At 42.3% G+C, this 16,855-nt stretch overlaps 1 protein-coding gene across 9 annotated transcripts in view; it reads left to right on the top strand.

Moving 5' to 3' along the window:
* Nucleotides 1-16,855, top strand: part of VPS13D (vacuolar protein sorting 13 homolog D) — a 265,619-nt gene that overhangs the window by 137,850 nt on the left and 110,914 nt on the right. For 8 of the 9 annotated variants that reach the window (XR_009695793.1, XR_009695794.1, XM_061160354.1 and 5 more), the window contains 7 exons: nt 3,257-3,420; nt 4,621-4,729; nt 6,850-7,029; nt 9,240-9,356; nt 10,202-10,351; nt 15,403-15,552; nt 16,505-16,601. Coding sequence is in view for 6 of the 9 variants with exons in the window: in XM_061160354.1 (XP_061016337.1) it covers nt 3,257-3,420; nt 4,621-4,729; nt 6,850-7,029; nt 9,240-9,356; nt 10,202-10,351; nt 15,403-15,552; nt 16,505-16,601 (967 nt within the window). In the remaining 3 variants the exon portion in view is untranslated. Of the gene's footprint in view, nt 1-3,256; nt 3,421-4,620; nt 4,730-6,849; nt 7,043-9,239; nt 9,357-10,201; nt 10,352-15,402; nt 15,553-16,504; nt 16,602-16,855 lie in introns of those variants that run through there. The other variant, XR_009695795.1, reaches the window with a different exon arrangement.

The following is a 16,855-nucleotide window of genomic DNA, read 5'->3' as shown; positions in this document are numbered from 1 at the left end:
GTCTGAGATCAGGGTGCTGGCCAGTTCGGTTCCTGTAGAGGGCTCTCTTCCTGCTTTGTAAACTGCTGCCTTCTCACTGTATCCTCAAATGGCAGAGAAGCACCAGGCAGGGGCGAGGGGAAAGGAGAAAGCAAGCCCTTTGGTGTCTAAGGGCACTGAGCCTGACAGGACACCCCCACTCTCATGTCCTCATCTAAACTTTACTACCCAGAGGCCCCGTTTTCATCACAACTGAGGGTTAGGTCTTCAGTATAAGGGGTTTGCAGGGCCCAGTTCGGTCTCCAGCTTTGTGTATGTCCCCATGGCTTCCTGTCTTATTCAGGGTGTTTTCTGTTGGTGTCAGGATTTATTTTTACCCTCAGTTCTCCTGTTTGGCCGGCGGGAGTGCCTTTAGCCTTCTGTGTCCTTTGACATAATGCCCCCTCGTTCCTTGAGCACTTTTGTACTTTGTGACACAGCAAGTTATTTTGGGCTCATTTTATACTTTCCCTGCAGCATTCCTGGAATTTGCCACTTCTTTAAGGAACCCTGATTCCTTTTATCAGAGAATGGAATTTAGAAACTTCAGGTACATCCACTGGTGCCCTTGTTGCTGTTGTGTCACTGATCCCAGACCCTCTCAAGGGGCAGACCTAGGGGTTGTATGTACACATGGCATGTATATGCACACACAGGCACATATATATCTTAGGATATACGTAACATATGTGCATATGCATACATATATCTTATGTGTGTATTTATATATTAAACAGATTTCTCTTTCTCTGTATATTAAAAACCAGCCTTTCACAGTGATAGTTCTAATTCCAGTCCAGCACCACAGAGCTCATTGTAATTTTCTCCCTTTTCATATTTGTGACTCCCTTGTCCAGTACTAAGAATGTACTTAATTTGATCAGTTTCCCTGAATGTAACCTATGCACTTTCACCACAGTTGTGCCCCTGCCCCTCCCCTGTGTGCACCTTATTACCTGGCATGGGCTCTGCTCGCCACATTCTGGGCAAATTCCCTACCAGCCCCTACCCTTCACAGGAGTACCCTCCTCACCTCACCTCACCCATCCTAAGCTCACCTCCCTGGCCCCATTATAATCCATGGGTGACATGGATTATCACCCACATGTGTTTTCACGTCCCACTCAGGGTCGGGCCACCATAATACACCCACCCACCGTCATGTGTCCCCCGGGTATCTCCTTTCTTCTGTCTCACCTAAAGTTTTAGGACTAAATTATATAGGACAGGGGCAGGGGAAGGGAACTGGAAGGAGAATGGTGCATCTCAGATTTTTAAATGAAGGTTTGGGTAGTTTCCAATGATGATGAGCCTGTACATATGGGCAAGCAATAGTGGAATCCATATATGAAGACTTGACTCCACCTGGCATTTGGGCTTTGATTCCCAATCTGGAACACCTCCAGGAAAACTGAGATGCACCATGTGGTTTTGGTGCTCTGGATAGATGTGTTCCCTTACTGTGAACTGAGAAGCATGTGGGGATTGTGGGTGGAGACATGCAGCTGAGGTCCATCTGTGTTCACAGGTGCAGGAGGCAGTAGCACACAGTAGAAAAAATGTCATATCTTTTAGATTTGAGTTCTGGCCTTGCCATGTAAAGGTGATATCTACTTTCTCACATTCCTTCCTGAGCCTCATTTTCCCACTGATCTTCCAGGTTTATGAGAAGGATCAACTAAGATACTATACATAGCATGCTGTGTAAAGAGATGTAATCATGATAACGTTGCCAACATTTATTGAGACATTACCCTGTGCCAGGCACGTACACTTATCACGAGAACCCTCAGAGGTAGCTTAATTTCCCTGTTTGAAAAATCAGCAAAGACAGGCTCTGAGAAATTTAGTAACTGAGCCAAGGTCACTTAGCTAGTAATGAAGCAGCTGGGCTTCAAGTCCTGGCATTCGACTCCAGCAGTCATACTACTTTCTCAGCTTTTACTTTGGAGAATGTAGCAGAAAAGCTATTTTTCCAGTGTGAGGCAGTGTGTGGATGCGTTTGTGGAACCCAGAGTATGATCCTGACAGGTCTAGCTGGAGTATTCATTCCCATAGAAAGAGTCTTCTCAATGGTTTGGTGTTACTGAAATGGAGTTATGTGGATTGTTAGAAAGGTAGTGTGGCAGAGTGGTTAAGTGTGTCCCTGCACTCACCCTGTGGGAATTCAAACCTTCACTCTGCCACCTACTCGTTATGTGACCGAGCTGGAGTTTCTTTATCTCATTGAGACTTAGCTTCTTCATTTGTAAGTCAGGGTAATAATAGTATATACTTCACTGGATTGTTCTGAGGCTTAAATGAATTACTGTGTGTAAATCACAGTGATCAATCAGTGACTGACACATAGTAAATATTCATAGTAAATAACATAGTAGATGTTATTACTATTATTATTGCTTCTCATGAATTGGCCTGGAAGTCCCAAGTGCTGTTTATAAAATATTGCTAAGGAGAAAATATATTTAGAATTAGTAGAAACAATTTAGTATAATTTCTGAATATAATCAGCTTAATACTGAACGCAGCTGACCTAAGAATTGGAAACCATCATTGTAGTAGGTATCGCTTAGTAGCTTAGTCTTGTCTGACTCTTTGCAACCCCATGGACTGTAGCCCACCAGGCTCCTCTGTCCATGGGGATTCTCCAGGCAAGAATACTGAAATGGGTTGCCATGCCCTTCTCCGGGGGGATCTTCCTAACCCAGAGGTTGAACCTGGGTCTCACACATTACAGGCGGATTCTTTACCATCTGATCTATCAGAGAAGCTCTCTATGTAGTATGCGTCCATGATAAACGTGGGATGGGAGAGTGCACTGGTAAATTCTTGTTGTCTGCCAGTTACGAGCATCACAAAAGACCAAGTGTTGAGAATATCATATATACTTTATATAATTGGATCTCTCTTCCATGTAAGTCATGGAGGGTTACTACCAGGAAGAGCAGTTAACAGCTACTGGAGGGAATTAGATTGAACCTCGACTCACTAGTTTGCTCAGAAAGTAAAGTTTTAAAGTTTACATTATTTGGGTTTTTTTTTTATTGTTTCAAAGAGTTTAGCAGGTTTCATCCAAACTGCAACTGGGGATTGACAATAATGCAAGTTTGAATTAAGCATCTGTTAGTATCTAATGTGGAAAATGTCCTTTTTAGTACAGTTCCTCCTTGAGAATTCATCCAGCCCTTGTCTGGAGCTATGTCTGCACATGATGGCTCTTTCTGTCTCTGCCCAACAGGAACCAGGGAAGCGCTCTCAGCTGTGGAGGATGACTGGAACAGGCATGCTGGCCCACGAGGGCTCTTCCGTGCCTCACAACCCCAGTGAGCCCTCAGCTGCCCGCTCCGCCGAGGGCTCTGCCATCTTGGATATAGCTGGTCTCGCTGCAGTCACTGACAACAGGTAACTTTCTAGGCAGCTTCTGATTCAAGTTTACCACTTTCAAATTCAGACTCAGAGGAAATGTATACCCAAAAGCTATAGTTTAGAAGTGAAGTAAGAATTTGGTTTTTCTTCGACAATAGAATTTTATTTCCAAATATGAGTATTGGGTTTTTTGCTTTTAAAAGTTATTATGGAAATGCCCGTGGAGATGTTAAAAAAAAACAAACAATAAGAAGGATATGTTATGAAAAGTGAATTTATTTTCAGCCAAACGTCTATCTGCCATTGCTCCCTAGAAGTGAATGTGCTCAGTCACTTCAGTCATGTCCAACTCTGCAGTCCCATTGACTGTAGCCCGCCAGGCTCCTCTGTCCATGGGATTTTCCCAGCAAGAATATTGGAGTGGGTTGCCATGCCCTCCTCCAGGGGATATTCCTCACCCAGGGATTGAACCCACATCTCTTGCATTGCAGGTGGATTCTTTACTGCTGAGCCACAGGGGAGGCCCCAACTGCTCTTGGCAAGCACCAGTTTGTAGTTGACAGGGTCCCCTCATGGTCATAAATTCAGCCATACTTTGGGAGGCATTTCATGACCAGCGCTCCCTAGAAGGGAAAAGTTTGGTTTTTAATCTAATAATTTTGTTAAATCTTCTGAAAGCAGAAATAAATTATTAAGAAAATAATCAAATGTGTTTTTATGACTTAGCTCCTTGAATTCAAATCAGCTCTTTAACTTTGAATAAGTTATTAGCCTATACCTCAGTTTGCCCATGTAGTCAGTGTATGTTTTCAGCTAATACCTTGTTTATTTCCAAAATGACTTTATAGGACTTACAAGTTAAAACTCAATATAAAATAAAAGTATTTGGAAATAAAGCAGAAAAGATTTTTGAAAATATTTTTAAAACCCTTTGCATACTGCATGAGACTGCATGATAACTTGTCATCGTGAGAAAGCAGGAAAACACATATTTCATTTATTAAATTATGAATCCCTAAGTATTCGTATTTGTTGACCTCACTGCTTTCCATTTTATTTTATTCTTCTTTCCTCATCTAGAGATAACCTAATTGCCATAGGATTCAAGCAAACTGTCTGTTAGATTTCCAGGGCAGAAGATTTTAAAAGCAAGAAGAGTAAAACCATCATCCTGATACTCTCTTCAGACCTGAAGTGTTTGACTCACAGGACTCGTTACTTTTTCCTTTCTTCCAGGTATGAGCCACTAATGCTTCGGAAGCCTGACCGTAGGCGGAGCACAACCCAGACTTGGAGTTTCAGAGAAGGGAAGCTGACCTGCGGGCTACATGGGCTTGTGGTCCAGGTCAGTAGGTTTTGACATCCTCAGTTGCAGCAAGCAGTGGTTGAGCCTTTTTTTTTTTTTGAAACAGAGTCTCTTTTAGAATATACATGAGATGTTGTTGAATGGGAAAAAAAAAAAATTACAGAGCAAATATGTATTCTTTCATTTTAGTCAGGAAAACCATGAAACTTAGTGCATCTGTGTGTATTTACCCAGGAAATATTCTTGAAGGTGACATATAAGAAATGTTTTAGAAATGGTTGCCTCTGAGTGATTCCCCCCCCCGCCCTTGGCTTATTTGGATTTTTTTTTTTCCTTTGATGAGATAAATTACCAATGAAGTTTTAAAAAGAGAGAGAAAAATGTCAGCTAAAAGCTCACCATAAGTTAGACGGATTTGTTTTAGACCTGTGAAGTTAAAACTGTCTTTTATAAAGTGTTCTCTGAGATGGTAAATAATCACCAAGCACTCTGCATGCTCCAGATTCTGTTTACTTGTGCATTCTTAGTGGTGCCCAAATAAACATTTAATTGTAGCAAATGTCAAAATTAAGATTACTGGTCAAATCTCCCCTGCCCTCAACTCAGCCAGTTCACCGCATGCAAAACTCCTGGGTACTTTATAAGCAAATGTGTGTTTGGAAAATTACCAGGAATTTGGATTTTCTCTCCTTCTGGCTTCAGGCCAAGAATGGTACCATGGCTCTGAGATGGGTAGCTGGGAAGATGTGTGAGAGGTTTGGGCATAGAGCAGAACAATATGTGTGACTGTGTATGCAGTTCTGCCTCAGTTTTACCCAAAAGGCAAACGCTAGAGCTAGGCTAGAGAGGTCTTAGTGTGTTTGACCTGGGGGAAACCTGGCCGTCCTTCCATAATGGGAGCTTGTTCTCCAGGGCAGCAAGCGAAACTGTAAGGAGCCTCTGACTGCTGTTTGGTGAGATTTATTTTCTTTATCTCTATTGCCCTGAGCTTTTTTCATCAAAGACAAGCTGCTTATATGAAACACACATCTGGAATGGATTTGTGATTTTCAATTAGCAATACAATTCAGACTTCTAGAAGCAAAAGAGGGCTTGTTATAATTGTTGGGTTCTGTGTCTGACCCTGACTTTACTTCTGGTTTGTTTCTAAAGCCCTTGTAATTCCAATTCTTTTAGAGCATCCCCCTGCCCCGCAAATCCCTTTCTGGTGTTTGTTGTTTCTTGAATCTATTTCATCATTTCTCTGGTTGTGAGTGACCCTGTAACAACAGTATTCAACAAAGCAGAATGTGTTTTGGTTAGGGAAATAAGCTTGTTTCAATCTTATTATTCTGAATAAAGTAATTGATGGCATTAAAACATTTTCTGACACTGTCCTTAAAAGATTGTGTGCACGTTCTTCTAAACCTGAAACAGTCATAAAAGGTTTCTCCATGTTGAAATCTGTCCTATAAACCCAGGTCAAATTTTCCTTCTCATTACTTACTGTTTAAAAACTAACAAGGGGGAATCTAGACACTTGTGCTATCATTTTCTCTAGCCCTATGTGCACTCTCCCAAAGGCATCATCCTATAGAGTTTTCGTTTTTACTTGGGGCATGTGGCAAGAAGGTGCTTTTCTCCAAAGGCCCAAATAACTGGCTATCAATGACATCACAATTCCCTGTTTCATTTTAGAAGAGACACCATCTTTGATATTTGACGGTCCAGCCATATGCATGTTGGGGGTGGTTTTCCATTCAGAATTTGCTTTTTATTGGAAAGCTGAGTGATGGTGATAATTTTTAAATTTTCAGAATGTTTCAGATTTTTAAGACAGCCCTAGGGAGAACACTCAAAGAAACAGGACTTTTGGAACTTTTTTATTTTTTATGCTTATCTTAATGACTAGAAGTTACCACTAAGCTAATATACTGTATTTGTGGAATTATCTTACCCAGAATTCCTTAAATTCATGCAGTATAAGTTTCCATCTTGGCCCTAGTAATTCTACTGTTTTTTTTTTTTATCAATTCTAAGACTGAAAAAACAGTACAAGTTTTGCTGTATGTTGACCTTCAGAAGTGAGTTTAAATTTGGTGACTTGTTTCAAATGACATGTTAAATTGTCAAAGTTAGTGCCTTTGCCTTTTTTCATACATCTTTCCTCTGTCCTTTAGGCCAAAGGAGGGCTGTCTGGTTTGTTTGATGGAGCTGAAGTTGTTCTTGGTCCGGACACTTCCATGGAGCTTCTGGGGCCAGTTCCACCTGAACAACAATTTATTAACCAAAAAATGAGGCCTGGTTCTGGAATGTTGTCCATCAGAGTTGTTCCAGATGGACCAACTAGAGTGCTCCAGGTGATACTTTATTGTAAGAACTGACATGAAACTCAGTGTTCTCCCTGTGAGTCATTCAACAAATATTTATTGAATTATCTATGCTGAACATGAGGATATCTTGTCCTTATTTATAAAATGGGGATAAGACCTGCCTCACAAAGTTGTTATAAGAATTAAAGTATAAGTAAGATACAAGATGGTATTTTAAAAGGTATAAGAATTAATTTATTGTAACTTATAAGGAAATGCGGGAGACCTCAGTTTGATCCCTGGGTTGGGAAGATCCCCTGGAGGAGGGCATGGCAACCCACTCCAGTATTCTTGCCTGGAGAATGCCCATGGACTGAGGAGTCTAGCAGGCTGCAGTCTATTGGGTCTCAAAGAGTCGGACATGACTGAGCAACTAAGCACAGCATACAGCACAAGGAAAGAGAATCTGAAAAAAAAAAAGATAAATATATGTGTGTGACTGAATTACACGCTATACACATGAAACTAACACAACATTGTAAATCAACTATATATGTCATTTAAAAAAAAGGATGAGTAAAAACAAGATATGAGAATTAAAAAGATACTATCAAGAATAGCGCATATTATTATCCATCATTATATATGTTTATTGTACATTTAAATAATTGATATATTAATAACAGTAACAACAAGAAGATCTCTGAGGTCTGTAATCAGACAATTTGAAATGTTATGTTTTGAAAGTAGGAGTGGAAGATGTTATGAGTAGTATCTAGAAAGGATTTGTATGCCCAGATTTGGAGAGGGACTTTCTAAGCTAAGTAATACTTAAGGTGAGATCTAAAGGTTAACTGGAAGGACTTAGCCAAATCAAGAAGGAAAGACTGGGGACTCCCTAGCTGTCCAGTGGTTAAGCCTGGGCGCTTCCAATGCAAGGGCAAGGGTTTGATCCCTTTCAGGGGAACTAAGATCCCACATGCCCTGTGGTGTGGCCAAAAAGAAGAAGGAAAGGCAGGGGCGCTGTGCCCTAAGAATGAGAGTATTAACTCACCAGTTGTTTACTGAGCACCCGTTAGAGCCGGACACAGTTTTACGTACTGAACCTAGACTAGTGAACAAAGTAAGTTCCCTGCTGTGTTGGAGCTTTCATTGTAGTGGAGGAGATAAACCATAAGCAATAAACAAAGTAAGTACATTATATATATTTGGGAGGTTGATAAGTGAAGGCCTGGAGATAAAAAAGAGTGATCTTACTGGCACCTAGAATGTGCTAAGAAAGAGGCAGGAGACAGTAGAAGGGGCCAGAACATTAAAAAAGCTTGACACATGCTAAAGATTTTGTGTTTTTTCTATGGCAACAGAGAGTCAGAGGGTGACATGATCAGAAATTTATTTTGACTTGCTCACTTTGGCTGCAGTGTGGAGAGTTGGAGTGGAATGAAATTGGAAACGGAGAAAAAAGCCAGTTGGGAAAGACCTGGATGAGAGATTGTGGTGATTCAAACCAAAATATATGGCAAGAGATGGGCATGAGGAGACTGGAGAGAAATGATTAGAAATGAGAACTTATTAAAGAGTAGAGTTGGTCAGATTGACTGTGGGGATGAGAGAGAGGAAGGAGTCAAGAGTGGCCTTCAAAATTTCAATTTGGGCATTTAAGAGGATGATAATCTACATCACAAAGAACTGTATGTAGAGCAGACTTCTGAGGGAAAATGAGGAGTTAAGTTTTGAACTTATTAAGTATATGATACTACATGAAAATGTCCAGAAGTCAGTACAAGTATGGGTCTGTAGCTCAGGGAGAGGTCTGTGCTGGAGACAGGGATTTACCAGGGCTTGATGAATTCAAGTTAAGGAAAAAGAAAAGATGTTGATGATATGTAACAGTGAACTCTCTGAGACAGTACACCCTGATCCCCAACACTTCTTTAAAAAAGGCAAAAAACAAATGCTGTGATCCTGAGCTTTGCATATTTTGACTTGAGCTATAATTCTGGATCACCTACAGATGCCTACCCCACACTGTATGAAACTCTCAAGATCCACAGCTTGGTGTTAGTCATACAGACTCAAAACCACGTTTGCTTCATTATTACATAAATCTTACCTTAGCAGTGCTTTGGAAACCATTAACTTCCATAGGATTATTGAGTGCATAGTGACTTTTGACTCATACAATTGGTGTGGAGTGGAATGTTTCGCAATGGAAGTGTGAGCCCTCTTAATAAGTACAGTGTTTTATTTGACCTCAGATAACAGATTTCTCCCAACGGAAAAGTGACCGTTCATCATATGAAGTGGATGAACTTCCTGTTACTGAACGAGAGCTGCAGAAACTAAAGAATCCAGACACAGAGCAGGAATTGGAAGTACGTTTGAACTCTTGCAAGGTCACATCTTCATTATAAATTTGTTTGGAATTTTGCTCTTTGATATTCTCAGTTGAGACCTTCTTTTTTTTGTTTTTGGTTTTTTTTTTTTCGCCCTCTCTGACTTCTAAGTATCCTTGTTACTTCACAGTACTTAATGTTATCACAACATGAATGTGTGAATATGTTAGTTAAATAACAGCTCAGGTCAAATCAGGATGTAGCAAACATTGCTAGAGTAAGATGAAAAATAAAGAATTTAAACAGGACCGAAGATTGAGAATAAGCAAACTAGATCTTATCTTTTTTTGGCTCCAGCTGACTCTGACATCTTCCTTCCTCTACCCCTGTTTGGCCATTGGAAAGAAAGTAACAAGTTTGCAAAGGGATATGAGATGAGTGTGATGAAGCACACTTATTCATTCCTCATTTATTCAGTAATCTTCTGAAAAAACATAAATGCCTTTATGTACAGCACTAGATTGGATGTTATGGATGTTCAATGAATGACTTAAGGAGAGCTTGCCTCCCAAATAGGAAGAAAGATTCTCAAACAATTATTTTCCTGTAATAAAATGCAGAATGTCATTAGTGCTCCAGCAGAGGTTTTATCATATCACTGCTGAGTTCTGGTTGGGGTGAGGAGTATGCCTGGAGAGGAAGGCTTCTAGTAAGATGATGAAATTTGAGCCATCTAGGTCAGAGTTACAACTCTTCTTTAAGTGGTGTTCATAGGCTCAGAGGCAGAAGAGAGGGACTTAAAGCCCTGTGTTTCCTTGTACTCTCTTGGCTACCTTAAGCTCTGATTTAAATTGCCAATGTGACATATTTTGGTTTTCCTTTAGGTGCTTGTGAAGTTAGAAGGTGGAATTGGGCTGTCTTTAATTAATAAAGTCCCAGAAGAACTGGTCTTTGCAAGTCTTTCGGGAATCAACGTGCACTACACACAGCTGGCCACCAGTCACATGCTTGAACTCAGCATACAGGATGTACAGGTGAGTGGGGGAGGCTCAGAACTTGTTGATTTTATTTTTTTTCTTCCTGCTGAACAGCTGACCAGATCAGTGTTTAATGTTCTAGGAATTTAGTGCTCTGTGGCTTTTAAAAAACTGTTCTATGAAAAGAATCATTTTTACCTACATTTGTCTTTACTGATTTTTCCAGACAGCAGAATTCTAAATATAATATCTAGTCTATCAGTAACTTGGAGAACTTAGTCAAGGTGGCACAGAGGAAGGTGACTGCTGGTTCCCCATCTTGTAAACAGAGAAAACAGTGAAAATCCTCTAACCATCATTTAGAAGAACTGAAGTTCACCGCAGGGAGAAAAGAGAAAAGCTAGGGAAGTGAGTTTGTGCTTCTGACCAAGATGGAGTACAGGGATCTGATTTACTGTCCTACCTGAAACACCCCCCAAATCCAGATAAAATAAAGAGACAACAGATTCAAGACACTAGACATCAGGCAACAAAGGACAGTGATCTTCGAAAGGTGGGAAACAAAAGATGTGAGCCGTGCAGTCATTCCAACTTTGTTGTTGTTGTTTGGTTGCTAAGTTGTGTCTGACTTTTGTGACCCTGTGGACTGTACCCCCCCTGGCTCCTCTGTCCTTAGGATTTCCCAGGCAAAATATTGGGGTAGGTTACCATTTCCTTCTTCATCACTCCAGCTTGCTGCCTTGAAAAAGTTTTCAGGCTCTGCACCAGGTGGAGAGACTGAGACAGAGCCTGTAGAGTGGATGAGCTGAACAGAATTGAGAGTCCTAGGACCAAGGCAGCCAGAGTTCATAGGACAGCAGACCTGGGAGGGGCATGCTGCACAGAAGGAAATCTCCGGAGATTTGCAGAGGGCCCTGCAGGTATGCCGCAGAGACACAACAGATCAGAGGTGTACATGAGGAGACTACCTTCTGAAAAACTCACAGGGACAGTGCCTGCAGCTCACCCCCAGCTGCAATGGGTAAACTAATAATTATGGGACACTGGGAAGAGCCTTCCAGAAAGTCTTGGGCCTCCATGGTACATGTTGAGGCCTAAGCTGAGCACTGCTCCAGACCTACCTGACAAATCAGTCATATAATAGGAGGCTCTGAAAGGATCAAGCTGTTTCCAAGTAAATTAACCGTATCCCTGAACAAAGCTCCAGATTCAGTGGAATACAGAAACATCCAACACCCAGCAGAATGAAAACCACAGTGTCTGACATCCTGTCAGAAATCATCAGGTGTGCCAAGGGGCAAGGAAACACAATACATAATGAGAGCAGTGATCATTCCAAACCAACCTAGAACTAACAGAGACATTAGGATATTCAGAGAAGGACATTAAAACTTACTGTAACTGTATTCTATTCCACATGTTCAAAAAGTTAAGTGGAGAGCTGGAAGATAGTCAAAATCTCAAATCAAACTTCTAGAAATTAAAATGAAATGGATAAAAACACTGGATTTGATCAGAAGCAGATGACACAGTGAAGAAAAAAAAACGATGAGTGGACTTATAACAAGAGAAGCTGTTGAAATTGAAATACCCAGAGAAAAATACTCCAAGGGAAAAAAACCTAGAAACCCACAAAGAGACCAGCATCAGTGACCTATGATAAAACTTCAAGCAACCTAATATCAATACTATATAGATAATTGGAATCCCTAGAACAGAGAGAGAGGAGAGGACAGAAAAAAAATATTTGAAGAAATTTTGACCATAAAATTTTCAAACTTAGTGAAAACTATAAACTCACAGAAGCAGCTCAAACACAAAGCCACGTTCACACCACCCCCCTTGCCACACACACACATAGTGGAAGCTATACCAAGGTACATGATAATCAGTTACTCAAAACCAGTGATAAAACATCCAGATTAAAAAAGCATGTTCCTTCCAAGGAACAAAAGTGAGAATGACAGCCAGTTTCTCATTGTGAACAACACAAGTGAGAAGATAGTCAGCAATGTTTTTACAGTATTGAAAGGAAAAAACAAACTGCCAACCTAGAAGTCTGTGCCCAGCAAATAAATCTTTCAGGAACCAGGGTGAATTAAAGGTGTTTTATTAGACATTCGAAAACTAAAAGAACTCATTTCCAGCAGATCCACACTACAAAGAATGTTAAAGGATTATCATTAAGGCAGAAAGTAGTGATACTTCCATCCATGCCAAAACCCTTTTCAGAATTTTTTCTTTTACCATATATCACAGATAGCAAAGGGTTCAGGCTAATGACATCGCATTTGTTTGAGGATAGAAAGTTGGTATCTTGTACCTCCATTTCTTTGTCTTTCTTTTTTAGTATTACAGAGATCCAAGGAGTCATTTGATGTTCATTAACTTCATAACTATACTTAAACAGATACTTCTTCTTGTAGTGTCTCTTGATTTAATGTGTGCTGTAAATCATAAAAAATAAACAGATTTGAGCCTTTACTATGATTACAGTACTGTGAGAAAGAATTTTTAAAAGCAGAAAATATAGTCCCACCTTTCATGCATGCGTGCTCAGTTGCATCAGTCATGTCCGATGCTTAGCAGCCCATGGTGGGCCCATGGAGCCCACTAGGCTCCTCTGTTCATGGAATTTTCCAAACAAGAATACTGGAGTGGGTTACCATTTCCTACTCCAGGGAATCTTCCCAACCCAGGGATTGAACCCAAGTCTCCTGTGTCTTCTGCATTGGCAGGGAAATTCTTTACCAGTAGCACCACCTGGGAAGCCCAGTCCCACCCTTAGGGAACTTCTAATCTAATTGAGAGAGTAAAACAAGGATCAGAAGAAATTTGCAGTTCGTACACTTATGCCAAATGTGTTTGGGGAGAGTATAGAGAAGAGGTCAGAGTAAGGGGGAACTTTACTGTCATTTCATCTATTGGATGTGACTGGTGGGTTGTCACTGGTATTGCCTGTGAGTCAGGCATGGCACTGGGCTCTGCAGATATCACTGTGACCCAAAGGGTGAAGTTTCTGCTCTCTGAGCTGAGAACCTAGGGAAGAAGTCAGCCAGTAGGGAAGTGAGCAAGCAAATGAATCATTCCAGCCTGGGACACTTTCTGTGAGAGAATAAAGGGAGATGGTGCTGCTTTGGGTAAAGTGGCCTCAAAAGCTCTTTCTGAGGACGTGGGAGCCAAGCCGAGCTTAGGGGAGGAGAGTGAGATACCAGAGAAAAAGTGTCCTAGGGGAAAAACGTTCTGGAAAATTCTGAGAAGTGGGGGGGACTCACCCACCTTTGGGAAACAGCAGGGAGGCTTGTGTGCAGGATGGTGGGGAGCCTGGAGGACAGCCACGTGTGGTGGAGCTGAGTCCCGCCAGCCCTGGTGGCGTCACCGAGAAAGCTGTCCAGTCCTCTGAGAAAGGGAAGCCCTTGCGAGGTGTCCAGAAAGGAGGGACATGGTGTGTGTTTTTGGTGGATCACTCTGGCTGCTGTGAGAGCATGTGGGAGGAAGAGGGAACGGAAGCAGAAAGAAGGGCTTTAGGTCCCCCGCCCTTCCCTCTGTACCATGAGAGCCAGCAGAAGGACTGCCCACAGCGACTGGACAGAGTGATTCTGTGGAAGTCCTGGTGATACAGTGCAAAGGTCAGGGCTTGGTGCTTGAAACACCTGTGTCTGAATCCCCACTCTCCCACTTACTACTTGGTGAATCTGAGTAAGTAATGTAACTTCTCTAAGCTTTTGTTTTCCTGTTTGTGACATAGGGAGGAAGAACACTTAACCTTTAGGACTGTACTGAGGGGTGTGCTAGGTGGCCTGTGGGAAGGACGCTGAGGGGATACCTGATACATACTCTCTCCTCTTTCCTCTTCCCAGTGTGGGCCTGTAGGGTGAAACAGAAAGTGAAGATGCTCACTTCCTGCTATGAGCCTCCAGACATTCATGAACTTGCCTGAGTGTGGGGAGAGTGTTCTCCGTGATGCTGCTCATGGGGGATGAACAGAGCAGTCCCTGTTTCTGCCACTGTCATCACTCCATCCCTAGAAGGGAGTTGACTTGAGGATGGGTAGCTGTGCCTGTTTGGCAGCCATTCGTTACTGATTTTTTGATTTGAGTTCTTTTGTTGCTGTTGTTCAGTTGCTGAGTCGTGTCAACTCTTTGTGACTCCATGAACTGTAGCACACCAGACTTCCCTGTCCTCCACCAGCTCCCGGAGTTTGCTCAAACTCATGTCCATTGAGCTGGTGATGCCGTCTAACTATCTCATCCTCTGTTGCCCCCTTCTCCTCTTGCCCTCATTCTTTCCCAGCATCAGGATCTTTTCCAGTGAGTTAGCTCTTCACACCAGGTGACCAATGTATTGGTGTTTCAGCTTTAGTATCAGTCCTTCCAGTGAATCTTCAGGGTTGATTTCTTTTAGGATTGACCGGTTTGAGTTCTTCTTATTCAGGGAATCTGGAACGAGAGAAGCATCAGTAACCTGTTGGCTGAGAGTGTCCGCTTTGGGGACAGAGAGAATTGGAGTTCAGTTCTTGTTCTGTCACTGACTAGGTGTAGAGCTTCCAACAGGGGTGTCTCTTCTCGGCTTCTTCATCTGTGACGTGAGGACAGAGATGGTCCCCAGGAGGTTGTGGTGAGGATGCAGCTTTAATAACTCGGACAGCCTGGCAGCCGTGGGACTTGCTGAGATGATCCTTGTGCGGGGACTAGCTCAGTGCTTGGCACATGGTGGTGTTTACTCGCTCAGTCGTGTCTGACTCTTTTTGACTCCATGGACTGTAGCCCACCAGGCTCCTCCGTCCAAGGGATTTCCCAGGCAAGAATAGTAGAATGGGTTGCCATTTCCTTCTCCAGATCTTCTGACCTGGGGATAAAACCTGCATCTCTTGCATTGGCTGGCGGATTCTTTACCACTGAGCCGCCAGGGAAGCACCCTTGGCACATAGTACTCACCAAATAAAGTATAGCTCCTGTTACTACTACTCTTATTGTTGCTGGGTTTAGTGGAGGTATGTTTTTCCAAAGGTACTTTCTGAGTGACCTGCATATTTTGAGATCCAGTCAAGGGTAAAAATGAAAACTGAGAAACTCGTCCATTTTTGTCACTGCTTTTTCATGTCCCAGGTGGACAACCAGCTCATTGGCACCACTCAGCCCTTCATGCTCTACGTGACCCCTCTGAGCAACGAGAATGAGGTCATTGAGACAGGCCCGGCTGTGCAGGTGAATGCGGTGAAGTTCCCCAGTAAGAGCGCACTGACCAACATCTACAAGGTAGGCTGGTGGACTTGCTTTGTCCTCTCACAGCCCAGGCTCAGAGCAGCAGTGCAGGCCACAGATGGAAATAGTCCAGGGGGTAAAGGCACAAGCAACTCAACACGTTGTGTAGCTGGACTGATGGAAGTTTCTCTTTAAACTTTATATTCTCAGTTGTGCTGTCGATGAGTATCAGGTAATAGAACTGAATCCATCAGAGTGTGTATTTTTCACCATGAAGTCTCTGCAGGAAAGTATAGCATCTTCTAGATTGATCGTGACCAGATATCTAGACCATGGTCTAGATATATTATTAATATTATAATCCATAAATTAGCACACAGCATTGTAAAACAGCTATATTTCAACAAAATAAATTAAAAAAAAGTAATCTCAGACTACTGGACAAGGGGTAGGAGGGGCCTGACTTGGGACAGACACCTTGAGCTGCCACAGTGTTCACTAAAAGCAGATCATACTAAAAGTAGATCATTCAAAAAGTGATACACTTTCTTTCGTGGAGAAGTCTTCATGTACAAGCTAGTGTTACAAAGCTAGCTTGTCTGGAAAAATGGGAGCTAAGAGGTTGCTCCTCATATTTCTGGTCCTTTGTTACCAGGGCCAGTGGGGGCCATGCCTGCATGTGGTCCTCACATTTACAAGTCCAGTCTCCTCCTTGAACTAGATGCCATCCACGTGAACTCAGTTGCATGGTGCATCTGAAAACGTCGTCCTGACTAACTGACACAGATGCCCTGGCGCCAAGCAACAGGATGGTGAATCATCTATTAAACATCTTCTGGAATTTTGGGTTCATTATAACAGTGGAGAGAGATGAGGCAGAGGAAAATTGGCAATATGATTATGAAATCACATTAAGAGACCATGCCGTACCATTGGGGCTTTCTTAGGTTGCAGATGAAAGTTCCTCTGACGTTTGCACTGTAAATCAGAATTTCTTTCTCTCTAGCACCTGATGATCACAGCTCAGAGATTCACGGTACAAATTGAGGAGAAACTGCTCCTCAAGCTGCTGAGTTTCTTTGGCTATGATCAAGCTGAATCAGGTAATGTCCAGTGTTCCAGGTTTGTATCTGGGAATTGGCACTAGGGTGGTGTTTTTTAGTCTGCTTGTGAACACAGGTAGCCTCTAGATGCCTGGTGAGCTGCCTTCCCAATTCGTGGTCTGAGCGGGGAAGCTAAGGCTTGTGGTCCGTTTCTGTTTCTCAGTGTTGCCTGTTGACAGGTAGTGAGGTATGCCTGCATGTGGAGGGCCTTCCGGACCCAAGCATACCCAGGGCAAGCCTTTGGGAAGCAGTCT

This window comes from Dama dama, chromosome 14 (assembly GCF_033118175.1).
Source record: "Dama dama isolate Ldn47 chromosome 14, ASM3311817v1, whole genome shotgun sequence".
Classification (NCBI taxonomy): domain Eukaryota; kingdom Metazoa; phylum Chordata; class Mammalia; order Artiodactyla; family Cervidae; genus Dama; species Dama dama.
This window is presented reverse-complemented; position numbering and strand designations above follow the sequence as displayed.